This window comes from Odocoileus virginianus, chromosome 26, assembly GCF_023699985.2.
Source record: "Odocoileus virginianus isolate 20LAN1187 ecotype Illinois chromosome 26, Ovbor_1.2, whole genome shotgun sequence".
In the NCBI taxonomy this organism is placed as follows: Eukaryota; Metazoa; Chordata; class Mammalia; order Artiodactyla; family Cervidae; genus Odocoileus; species Odocoileus virginianus.
Window position 1 is genome coordinate 45,812,494 of NC_069699.1, and position 12,058 is coordinate 45,824,551.

The 12,058-nt window shown below is 56.0% G+C and overlaps 1 protein-coding gene across 8 annotated transcripts in view; it reads right to left on the reverse strand.

The window, feature by feature from the left end:
• Positions 1-143: 143 nt before the first annotated feature.
• Positions 144-12,058, reverse strand: part of DOCK3 (dedicator of cytokinesis 3) — a 263,108-nt gene continuing 251,193 nt past the window's right edge. For 6 of the 8 annotated variants that reach the window (XM_070456013.1, XM_070456012.1, XM_070456015.1 and 3 more), the window contains 5 exons: positions 9,864-9,982; positions 8,594-8,681; positions 4,469-4,591; positions 3,871-3,953; positions 144-3,104 (listed from right to left, as the gene is read on the reverse strand). In XM_070456013.1, coding sequence (XP_070312114.1) covers positions 2,595-3,104; positions 3,871-3,953; positions 4,469-4,591; positions 8,594-8,681; positions 9,864-9,982 — 923 coding nt within the window. In that variant the 3' untranslated portion in view covers positions 144-2,594. The remainder of the gene's footprint in view (positions 3,105-3,870; positions 3,954-4,468; positions 4,592-8,593; positions 8,682-9,863; positions 9,983-12,058) is intronic. The other 2 variants (XM_070456011.1, XM_070456016.1) reach the window with 2 other exon arrangements.

Sequence of the window (12,058 nt, forward strand, 5' to 3'; positions counted from 1 at the left end):
GCCGGACGTGGGAAAGGTTGGCTCTGTGCTCAGGACGGAGAAGAGATTTCTATGGGGCTGAAAGGGCTTGGAGCCCAGCGGCAAGGGTTGGAGGGGGCACTTTGCGCTGCTCCCTCCCAGTCAGTGAAGTCAGTGGGTCAGTATCAGGAATTCATCTTTAATTCACATAACAGCAGTCAAGGGAGTGGGGAAACGGGGGAAGGCAAGTGGCAGATATTTACATCTAAAATTTCACATTACTTGCTGGATTGAGAACATGCTACCACAATATATACAGTAAAATACTTTTTTGGGACACTAGTACAAATTTTTTTTTTCTTTTAACTTTGCTTTCTGATACAGGTAAGACCATTAAGTCACTTCTTATTTTAAACATAAATACACAAAAGAAATGGTTAGAAGTTTTCTTATTTTAAATAAGCACAGAATGCCAGAGGTTAAAAACACATTTATAGGGCTGAATACCAATTGGACAGCACACTCTATACATTTTTTGCTCAAATTCCTGTACAAATACACAGCATTCAAATAAGTATTTACAAATAAGCTTGAAAGAATGAAAATCAGTATTTCACAATCTTTTCAGAGAATTCTCATCTCTGGCCTCCCACTTCCCTTCAGACTGGCTGATTCTCCAAGGAAAGGGATTTGGAATATGTCCTTTTCATTGAATTTGGGAAAATGGAGAGGGAAAACAAACCTGACTCACCCTGTAGAAGGCAAGACCAAACGAACCCACACTCCCCTCTCTACCCTCCCATGCCCCCAGGTGGAGAAGGAAGGTGTTCTTACATGAGGACTGCCTTGTCCAAGGACTGAGGTTCAGGAGTGCCCCAAAACCTAAAATATGAACTATCTAAGAAATCCAAAGCTAGTCCCCGACTGTTACACTTGGGGACACCAGACGGTTCAGGCCTGACTGGACTGACCCACTCTGCTTGGAGTCACCCTTCAAGTATCAGAAAGGACCCACACTGGTGATAAAATACTCCCAGACTCCCTGAAGGTAACGTGGCCCCCCATCTTAGCTCATAAATTACTTGCTGGCATTCCTGTTAAACGTTTAAGTTGGCATTTGTTTACAAGTGAAAGACACCCTAACCAGGGAAGTCAGATGGGCCAGTGGAAGAGGAACTAAGGGAGAACGTACCTGCTCAACGAGGAGAAGGCAGCCTTGTGACTGTCAAGTTGTGAACTCAAGCAAATAAATGTTTTTGTAAAGTTTTTAAAAGTAACTTAGAAGCACCCTGGTAAAATACTATTGCCACCCCACCCTATTCCCCCAACTAATAAACCAAGAGGAAAATCAGTGCCCTGACCTGAAAGCTTCCTATAAAGACACCACTGCCTTCTGTCCAACAGACTGCGGAGGCTGGAGAAACTGCCCTCCTGCTCGCCCTGAACCCTGAGTGGTGGTCCCATGGGCCTGGAGCTGGGATCGTGCACTTGGCTACTGGGAGGGGATAATTCAACCTGCGTGGCTTTCTGCTTCTAGGAGGAGTCCCCCCTCCTTGCTAACTGCCCTTTTTACCCAGGAGCTTGCTGAACCTGATTGCAAGTTCTCAGGCCTTCGGAGCCTGGCTGGGCAGCCACCCCGCTGCTCAGAGGTAGTGCTGAAAATCCCTGATTCAGGAGCTGGAGGACAGGCGTGCTGGCCACTTCTGAAAGCTCAGAGGATTTCCGGCCCTGCCACACCCCAGCCTCACTCCTCTATCAGCTTGTCTCTCAACACATGGCTGCCCGGGCCCGGGGAGGAAGATGGTGAGGGTAGTCCCTCTGGCTCCAACCCCCACTCAAGCTCCAGAGGCTAGGAGACGACCACTGCAGATCCATGTACCACGGGCCTCCTGCAGGGCATGGGGTATGTTAAGAGTGGAGGGGAGGGAAGGGTCAGAAATAAAAACGATGGATGGGAAATCCAAAGTAGAGGAGGAGGCAGGGCTGGCCCACGGAAGCCTGGCAGTGCACCCTGGGCGTGCAGTTAGGCTGTCCCATGCCTGTGCCGGCAGGTTGGCCTCGCCAGCCCCTCGGGCACACTCCTGGATGGAAGAGCAGGTGGGCAGGCATTTGTGCAAAATGGCTTGTAGCCCCCTTGTCCACCTGTGACATAGTCCACGAGGTCCCTGCAATCCCTGAATACAACCATGAGCTCTTCTGTCTACGCAGCAAAGGAAGAGGTCCCTAGTGCAATTTCCATTCTGTGCATTGCTGCCCTGGGGGGAGGGCCTGGGCTCCTGCCCCAGGGGCCCCACGAAGCTGCAAAGCGGTTCTGTGGTGCAGTACCTCCATCTAGCTCCATGTGGTCTGAAACTGCAGGAGGAAGACAGCATCTACTGCACAAAGGAAAGAGGAAAACCCATAGAAATGGAAATGTAGAAAATGAAATAAAAAGAGAAGCCACAACCCTTCATGCTGCTGTGGCCTCTGCACATGGCAACACACGAGTTCACGGCAGTAGAAGAACGTAGACTTGGGGCGGTTCTCTCCTGAGTGCCAGGCCTCTCGGACTCTCTGCGGGGGGACTTGCTTTTCTGACCCAGGGTGGTTGGGCAAGCCGCTCACTGACGGTGATGTCCCAGCTGCCTCCCTGCCCCTCACTGTTCCCCTCGGCTGTGCTCCCAGGCCATGCGTGCCTGCTCTTCCTTGGTGCTCCCGGGAGGCAGCGAGGCCTTGCGATGCAGGGCCCGAGGCCTCTCCGCCTCCTCTCGCAGCAGCACACCCTCGTCATGCTCCAGGGCTGGCAGGCGGGGGTGGTAGGGCTTGGGTGGCAGCGCAGGCGGGTCCATGGGGTCCTGAGGGATGACACATCCCGGGGCCGAGTGGCTTCGGCACGGCTGGGCCTTGATGGAGTCCAGGACGGCGGACTCGGAGAGGCTGTAGTGGACGGGGAGGTAGGGTGGCTCAAGATCTTCGTCGGCGTTCCAGGCCTGGCTTGGCATGGAGTCCATGGTGTCGGTTCGAGGAGGGGCCTCCGAGGAGTGCCCAAAGTTACTCTCGCTCAGGGAAGACACGCCGCTGCTGGCACTGCCAGACAGCGTGGAGTTGCTGCCATCCAGGCCCGACTGGGGGCTGGTTGGGGAGGCTGGGATGGGGTGCAGGGGCGACTGAAAGAGAAGGGGGCAGTGTGAGAAGCCCTCTTTCCAGACAGGCTGACATACCTGCCACGGGATGAGAAGACCAAGAGTCTCCTATGTTAATGAACTTTAAAACACATCAACATGTTTCTTGTTTCGCCGTCAGCAAGCCCCTGCCTTCTCCCTGGCCCCAGCAAGCCTATGGAGCCCCAGCATCACCTGCATTTCTGTGGCCCCAAAATGGCCCTGCCTTTGTGCCCCATGAAGCCAGGTCCCAGGCTTCTGGCTGTGGCTCTAGGGTCACAGACAGAAGGGCTGGGTCAGCAGGCCCGTCGGGGAGGGCAGAAAGAACCCTAGTGGGCCATGGACCAGATGAGTGCCTTTTGCTGCTAGAATCTGTGACAGTCTTTTCCAATTTGCAGAAAAATTAATGAGTTTCGCATAAAGGTTTGGTATCTGATGCTTCTTGTTTTGAGTGGACTCCAGTTTAAAGTGCTCTACGACTTCCCACAGTTAACATTTCCTCACATTGTGAACTGTGGTGTGTTGATACCTACACCCTGGCTTCTCACTGCTCTTTGCGCACACACTGGGTACTGTGTGTTGCTGTCTGCAGGACCCTCTGACCTCCCCACCCCCATCACGTCTGTTTTAGGACACGTGGGTCACCTGTACCCCAAGTATGTCTCTCGACACCCCCAGCTTCTGTCAGGCTGGGCTGTCGGAAGGAACAGGGCAGGCAGACCTCAGGGGTCTCTCCCCTCACAGTCTGGGGGCTGTCGCCTCAGAACATTACCTTGCGCAAGGTCCGGGCGGGGAGTGCTGGGGGGGTGTCACCCAAGGGGTGGTGGAAGGCGTCGAAGTGTAGGGAGTAATGACCTGCAGAGGACACAGAAGCGGAGCCTCAGCTGGGCCCTTCTCGGGCTGCATCACAGCAGAGCTGCCGGGGCCAACTGCACGGACAGGAGTCTCCGTGACCCCTTGGCACTGGTGGCCACGGGAAAACCTCTCTTCACTGACGTTCTCCAAAACACAGGCTGCTGGAGTAAAGACACCCATGCCACACAGGAGATGGAGAAGTCCGAGCGCATCAGAGCCCACAGAATGACAGACCACAGACAGCAGCGGACCTCTGCCTGCTGTGGGCGATGACAGCCCGGGGAGTCTTGCGCTGGGCACAGTCACTTCCAACGTCTTCAGCCTCCGCGGTCAGAAAGGCCTTACTGAGTGTACCTGCTGCACCTGGAGACCTCACTGACCCCAAGGCTGCGGTGGGGGGGTTCTTTCCTCAGTGGAGTCGACTGGTCTTCTCAGCCCGGAGGGCTCCTGCCCTCACCCCTGAGCAGGATCTGAGACTGGGGACTACCTGGGGGACCCGCTGGAGGTCTTCTTACCATGCAGCAGGCTTCGGGGAGGCACTGGGGGGGCCAGGATGCACCCCGTGTGGGCAGACAGGAAGGGCTGGGCCTCTCGGGCTCCGCTATCCAGGCTCCAGCTGCTGGGGGCTGCTGGCACCGCTGAAGGGCGAAAACAGATGGCATGAAGGGAGGTTACTTCTCAAGCCAGCCTCTGAGGGGGGAAGTCCTCTACTATTGCCTGGGACTTCTCCAGGTGTGAACTTGGTACAGCACACAGGCATGGCATGCCAGCTCCTGAGACAGAAAACACTGGCCAAGCAAGACATGGTGGTGGCCCATGGGCAGAGTGGCCGGGGCAGACGCCACTGAAGAGGATGGCTACTGAGTCAGCTGCTGTCTTAAGAGTACTTGGCAGGAGGCAAGCCAAGAGGAAGGAAGAGCAAGGAGGGGCAGCCTCCTGGCCTTGCCAGGAGGAGAAAAGAGAACAGAAGAGGTGAGGAGCGTAGAACAGGCTGGTAAGACTGACAGAAGAGAGGGAGAGGGAGAGTGCAGGTGAGTGAGCACGTGCGAGAACAGGTGTGCCCGCGCACCCCTGCCGCTTCTGACCAAAGTCAAGAGTCAGGGCTCTCCCAGGGCCTGGCCCCATGGGGAAGCAGGGAGCAGGATGGGTGGGCAGCAGAAGATGCCTGTGTCCAGAGCTGGTGCACGGCCTGGGCCCTTAAAGAGCCTGTGGTAAACTACAAGCTCTGCCTAACTCTGCTGCTTCTGAGCCCACTGGCTGGGCCTGGGATGCTCGGGAGTTTTCTAGGCAGGACTGGTGTTCATACGGTGCCTGCTGCAGCAAAGAATATGAAGCCAGGGGTCAGGCTGGGTCCAGCAGGGACCTCTGCTTCCAGAGAGGAGGGAGGGCGGTGGAGCCCCTGGGTGCTTTGAAGCATACAGAGGCCCAGTTACTGGCCCCCACATGTCGTGGATGCCGTGGATAGAGTGGGCCCTGGACGATGAGTAACACAGGGTGTCCATCCGTGGATGGGAAGGAGTCCAGGGCTGGAACAGTGGCCCTTCAGCGACAGTGGAGGTGAAGGACTTTGTAGGAGGGGAGGGGAGAGGAGGAATGGCCGGACCGCGGGGTCTGAGGAGCAGCAGCAGATATGTGAATGCCACTGGTCAACTGCTAGAGAACCACTGCCACTGATGAGAACTATGCCCTTTTTCTGGCGGAGCTCTCAGTATTGAGAGACAAGAGGCTGACCCACTGGCTTTGTTGTGAGGCAGTCACAGCTAAAGGGGGCGTTGAGGAGGCTGGGGACTGGGCTTTTCCCACTCCAGGTCCTGAGTCGGGAATGCAATTTCATTGCCTAAAGGGCACCTGAGAGGCTCTGGGAAGGAAGGAGCCTGGCCTTTCAGGAGGATGTGGCCAGGAGGGGCTGGGCCCCATATGGTCGAAGATGAGGCGCTGGGAGATGTCCACCCTGGTCCTCCTCGCTGGTGAAGAATGTCAGGCTAGAACTCAGCTGCCTCACAGCCTCCTGTCTCAGGAACGTGGCTTAGTCTCACAGACTGGCTGACAGCGGCGGGGGCGGAAGGGAGGAGAGGCAGTGACTGGGTGGACAGGCATTCTGTCTGGTGAGTGATAGATGGATTCCACCAGAAAGCCTTCCCCAGACAGCTTGAGCCACCCTGAGACCAGGACAGGTCTACTCTCATACAGGCTCTCCCCAAGATGCAGCAGGAGCTTCCTGGTCCTCAGCACTGAGGCGCCCTCTCCTGCAAAGGAAAAGTTCCATCTCCACGAAAAGCCATCACACCTCGAGGAGTAAGAAGCTTGGAGGCACGTCTGGGCAGCTTCCTCAGAGGGGCTCTGACAGCCTGAGTGCTCATGTGCACATCCTGGCCCTAGAAGAAGAGTGGGACTGCACAAATTCACCCTCAAGCACCCAAAGGAAACAGCAGGCAGGAACGCTAGAGGGGAAGAAAGCTGGTAAGGCTGCAGTGGTTTACAAAAGGCACCCGCCAGAGTTCACTCCATATCAACCAGAAATCATCCAGCTTACCCTTGGCCTCCTGTCGACCAGTGAGGCCAGTGAACCTCTGCCGTACAGCACCAGGGCTTCCTGGGTGGCTCAGTGGTAAAGAACCTGCCTGCCAATGCCGGAAATGCAAAAGATGAATGGTTTGATCCCTGGGTCGGGAAGATCCCCTGGAGAAGGAAATGCAACCCACTCCAGTATTCTTGCCTGTAAAATCCCATGGACAGAGGAGCCTGGCGGACGAAAGTCCATGGGGTTGCAAAGAGTCGGCCGTGAGTGAGTACGCACACACACACACCAGTGCATAGGGGTTAGTGGAGAATCTCAGATGCAGCACCTATCCTAGGAGAAGAGCGGCGATGCCCCCTGTGTCCTGGCCTTTTCTCTCTCTGCTGTGGACCACCACCAGTCTGAGGTCCCCTGTGCACAGCAGCCTTGAGGGTCGGCTGGCCTGGTCTGGGAGTCACTGCCTGGGAAAGAGATCCATGAAGGTGAGAAGTGGAACCCTCATGGGACTCAAGATCCTGACGAGAGAATGGTGACAAGTGCCCACAGCTCCTGCTCTGGAGGAGCCAGCAGAGACCTGGGGAGTTATAACTCTGGCTCTGGGTCCCCCAAGGCAAATTTCTAGCCCACTGCCTACTGAGCTCTGGCTTGTGGCTCAAATGCGCTTGCTCTGGGCTCAGCCTTGGCTCTGAGACAACCCTCTTTCCTCCCCACACACAGTGGGTGGGCGTATCCAGGCTTCTTGCTGCAGCTCGGTCTGAAGCCTGAAGCTCTTCTGGGTCTGGTGGGCGTCAGGTCCTGGTCTGGCCGCCAGCACCCACTTGAGATCTGAGCCCGTCTGCTAGATCTGAGCTCTGAGCTCTTGGCTAGATCTGCGACTGCTCCACAACTCAAGCAAAGAGAAGCTGCTGTGGTTCCCGGCCTTCAAGGCCACAAGAGCGCTCGGTTTGGGGGCACAAGTGCAGGGGTCCAGGAAAGCCACGTGTTTTGGGGATGTGCAACTCTGAGGCTAAGAAGGCGTCTTCAGCCAGAACCTTATCTTCACGCCCGCTGTGGTCGAGCGCCCGGCACCGAGGCCTCCCAGGCACCGAGGTCATGGAGCCGGGTATGGTCTCAAACGGGATGGGGAGGCGCGTCCTCCACACTAAGCAAAGAAGGAGCAGTGACAGTGGGGACAGCAGACAGCAGACGGCACGTGGTGAGGAGGTATGATGACCACATGACAGCGACTTTGGAGGGACATGTCCTGATGGGCCAGCAGGTCGTACTGCTAGGGCCTAATAGTGCCCTCAACTTACCAGGCGGAGGAGGGGGAGGGGGACCTGCAGGGAGAGGGCCGATATGCTCGGCCTGCTTGTGCGTGGCAGGTGGGCTGGGCAGAGGCCCCACACGGGCACTGTCCTGTGTTAAAAGGAACTCAGGTCTTCATGTCTAGGACTTTGGCTTGGGGTTATATGGGCCCACGTCTGGTTCTTCCATCAGCTGGCTGGAGCAGATCGTAGAGTAGAACTCCACTCTTTGTAACCAGCCTCTGTTCTAAGTACTGCCTGGTTTCATGGTACAGCTGATGGACTTGCAGCGTGGAAAAGGGATGCTCAGCTGTTGCGGGCCTGGGTGGCTAAGGAGGACTGAAGTCCCGCAGGGTGCCTGGGACTGTCTCTGGGAAATTCACTTTGCCATGACCTGTCCTTCTCATTATTCCTGGTGACGTGCTTGGCCACAGGTCTGTTCTGAACAACAAAGAGAGGTCTGCGTGGGCCTGAGTGGAGAGGGACCAAAGCCACAGGGCTTGCTGAATTCTGGGGCTGGTGGGGAGGAGCCCTGGGGAGTGGGTGCCCACTGAGTTTCCATGAAGGTGAGCTCAGGGCAGGTGGCAGCTGGGGGAGTCTCAGAGGGTGGGCCCTGGGGAGCCGAAGATACAAACAAACAAGATCTAGACCTCAGCATCAAGCCAAACATGGATTAAATGATGAACACAGGAACTGGTCAGGACTCTGGACAGACAGACTGGCCTGGGTGTTAAAAGTATGGCTCAACCTTGGCCAGCTGGTGCTTAGGGACAAGAGGCAGACGCTCAGGATAGGGACAGACAGGAGAGGCTGCCACCTGGGAAGAGGAAGCGTACCTTTTTCGGCCACAGACAGATTGGGATCACTGCAGGGTTTGCAGGCTCCAACCACTTGCTGGAACAGGGCCCGCTGGAAGTTTGGCAGCTGAGGGAAGGAGAAACGTATCAAAAGGTGACAACAATCAGTTACATATTGGGGGTGTCATGGGCCCCAGGAGCCAGGGCATTCTAGGATCAGACCAGGAAAATCAAAGCAGTGGGACAGTTCATGCTTGAGATGTGCTGAGAATGTCAGGCTGGTTGGAACGCCATCCATGCTGTCTGGCTCCGAGTCCTTCCCTGTGCGACTGTGCAGTGTCTGGGGCTCCCCTACCACCCCCCGCGCCTGGCTGGGCTCCAGGCTGTCCCGCACACGGCCAACAAGGAGGACACCAGCACCTGAGGGCATCTAACTGCATCCTCCTGTCCTGCCAGGAGACCCATGGGTAGGAAGGATACGGGGACCTGTCGCAGCCCTGAGCCCTGGCAGGTTTGGCTTCCTAGAGACTCCCCGCACACACAGGCCCGTGTGAGGGGAACGGCAGCACTCAGGCCTGAGGTCACAGACATGACCCACTGTTCTGTGGGTAGCTGCCAGGCAGACCTGTTCCTTCCACTTGGCAGAACTGCCCAGGCACATGGAGCTGAGAAGGTCCTGGCACTCTGGGACTGGGTAACGGTCACTGGAGGTGACCCTCATGGCCCCTGAGAGAAGGGCAGGGTAGACTGGATGGGGGAAGGAGCTAGTTGCTGCAGCTTCCTGTTCAAGGCCCCATACGGGACATCTGCAGAGCTCTGCAAATTGTGTGGGGAGGGTCCCAGCGGGAAGAGAGGGGCTTCGGGCAGACGGATGGACAGACAGATGGATGCATGGATGGACAGATGGATGGAAGAGGCAGAGCTTGCCCCTGTGGGGATGTCCTTCATGCACACATGGAGGAAGGCCAGTCTCTAGATCCATGTCTGCCACTGCCTTCTCTGGACAGAAAAGAACCAGTTTTCTCTGCCAGGTTGTTTTTAGATGAGGAGTTCAGGAGGCTGGCCAGAAGGACAGATAGCCACACAGACAGTGCTGGGTCCAACCCCGCCGCCATTCTGCTCCTAGCTGTACTCTGTTTGGACTGAGTACAGATGCTGGTCCCCACATTCACTGCCGCTCCCATCCAGGAGGGTCTTCACGGCAGCATGAGGAAGGCATGGACAATGCAGAAAGCCTAGCGAGTGCAATGAGGGGCGTTCAGGCCAGCACAGTAGCAGCAAAGAGCGGTCAGCGGGCTGGCTCCGTTACCTGTCCGTTCTCCAGGATGGCTGCTGGATACATGGCGCTGCTCGGGCGGTCCCGGGGCGTGGGCAGCAGCAGCATCATTTCCCGGGCATGGCGGTACTTATCTGGCAGAGAGGGAGAGCCTGTAACCAAGTGAGAACAATCACGCACAGATGACACGCCACAGACGGAGGGCCCAGAGGGCATGCATCCCGGGGAGCCAGCGACCCAGGGTCAGCGTCTCCTTGCAGCTGGGGTGAGGATGAGCTCGGCAAGCACAGGAGAAGTGAAGTGGAGCCTGGTGGTTAGGTGGTGGTGGGGGAGGAGGGGGCTGTACTGGGCATCCCAGCCGAGGCAGGCACATTGCAGACTAGGGTGATGTGGACTCGCTGACGCGGCCCCATATCCCTGCTCGGGGGCAGATCATGAGGAGAGCTGGGGGTTGGAGTTGGGGCCGTGAGAGCCCTGCGTTTCTGGCACTCAGGGGAAATGGGGGTGGCCTGGGTGTTGGGCTCTCTCAGGGCCCAGGCGTGGGCCCAGGCCAGCTTGCAATGGAGCCATCACACAGAAACAGACACACTCAGGTAACAGAGAGGCACAGTTTTTACTGGACATGGTTTCCACACACTTACCTTCTCCAGACACCACTGGCCCTGTCTCAGCTGGCCCCTACCACCTTTCCCCAGATTCCAGGCCTCCTGTGCCTGGTCTCTGCCTTCCTGGCCATCTTACTGCAGACTCGGCCCGAGCGGCTCGGGGCCCGGGGCCCTGCACACAGGGGGCTCTCCGGGGCTCCTCACTCTGAGACTTGCCCTTCAGTGAACACGGGAGTCATGGAGCTACTCTGGGACTTGTGGGGCTTAACCCGGGCTCCCGAGTTGACTTGGTTCGTGCTCTTCGCTTACGAGACCCCTTCAGGACTGAGGGGCTGTTACAGAAGCCAGATGTGGTGTGGCTTAGTCCCCATCGATGCAGGCCATGGTCACACACCCAGGAACCTGTCAACCAGCGGTCCTCAAGGGGACCTTCCACAGAAGTGGTGAGAAGAAACTTGCAGGCTTCCCTTGGGAATATATAATTTAGAAGGCCCTCCAAATGTGCATCTCATTGTATCAGACAGCGGCATGTCCATGTCAAGCTAGTCGGGTCTTCCGGATCCCTCATGGGAGAGTTAACTGGACCCCAGTCCTGTCGACTTGTCCGCTGGCAGCCTGGCAGCCTCTGGCTGGTTCAAGTGGGTAAACTCCCTCTGTGTGGTTTCTCTTAGTGAAGCTCCTCTGACAGGTGAACCTGCAGGTCTGCAGGCTCTGCATGGGCCTTCTTGTGGGGGTGCCCTCTAGGCACTGTCAGGGCACAACCGAAAAGGTGGCCAGGAGTTCTTGAGAAATGCATCTTAAATACTCATTTTAGTCCCAAAGATGAGGCTTAAGTATGTTGAAGAAGTCAGCATACTAGAAACCAATAATGCAGCTATTATTAATGTAAACTTCCTCCATAGCTGGTCTGAGTGATACTGTTTGTGGAGCCTCAGAACTCACTTTAAGGCCTGGTTTTAAAAACCATCCTTCATTGATAAGGGGATGAGTAAACTACACTTTAAAAAAAAAAAAAAAACTAGGCCTGAATTTCTACTATTTGGTGATTTTTCTCCCCTATCAATATTTTCTTTCAGAACTTGTGCTCTGAGGAAATCTCACGAAGATGGCTGTGTAAAGAAAAGAGGAAAAGGGTTCCTAATCCCACTGATTTTCACAGTGCCTTTCCAGCAAGAAACTCTGAAGGCTCCCTGGGTCTCGTTGGCTGCAGCCCTGGACAGAGCTGCCCGCATGTAACGTTGTCACATACCTATCCTGTACCAGGCACGTGGCTGGAACATGGTATGCTGCCTTGCTCAGTTTGGCCCTGGTCCCTGACATGACAGAGCTCACAGGCTGGCTCACCAGGCTGAACCGGGATTTGAGCACTCAACATCCTGATACGTGCTGTGGGGCGAGGCTGGAGGGACAGCACCTGGCAGGTCCCAAGGGCTGTGCTGAGGGCTTATATCCACGTCAGGTGCTCTGTGCAAACACTAGATTTTCCAACTCTAGCTTCCTTCCCACTGCTATTTTCCCTAGGTGGCCAAAACCATAGTACGTGAGAGTGGTGGCTACTTTTGTGAAAACATTTAAATACCGCAATGACTTCTGTGTCACAGGACTTCCGAACTATTTCAGTTG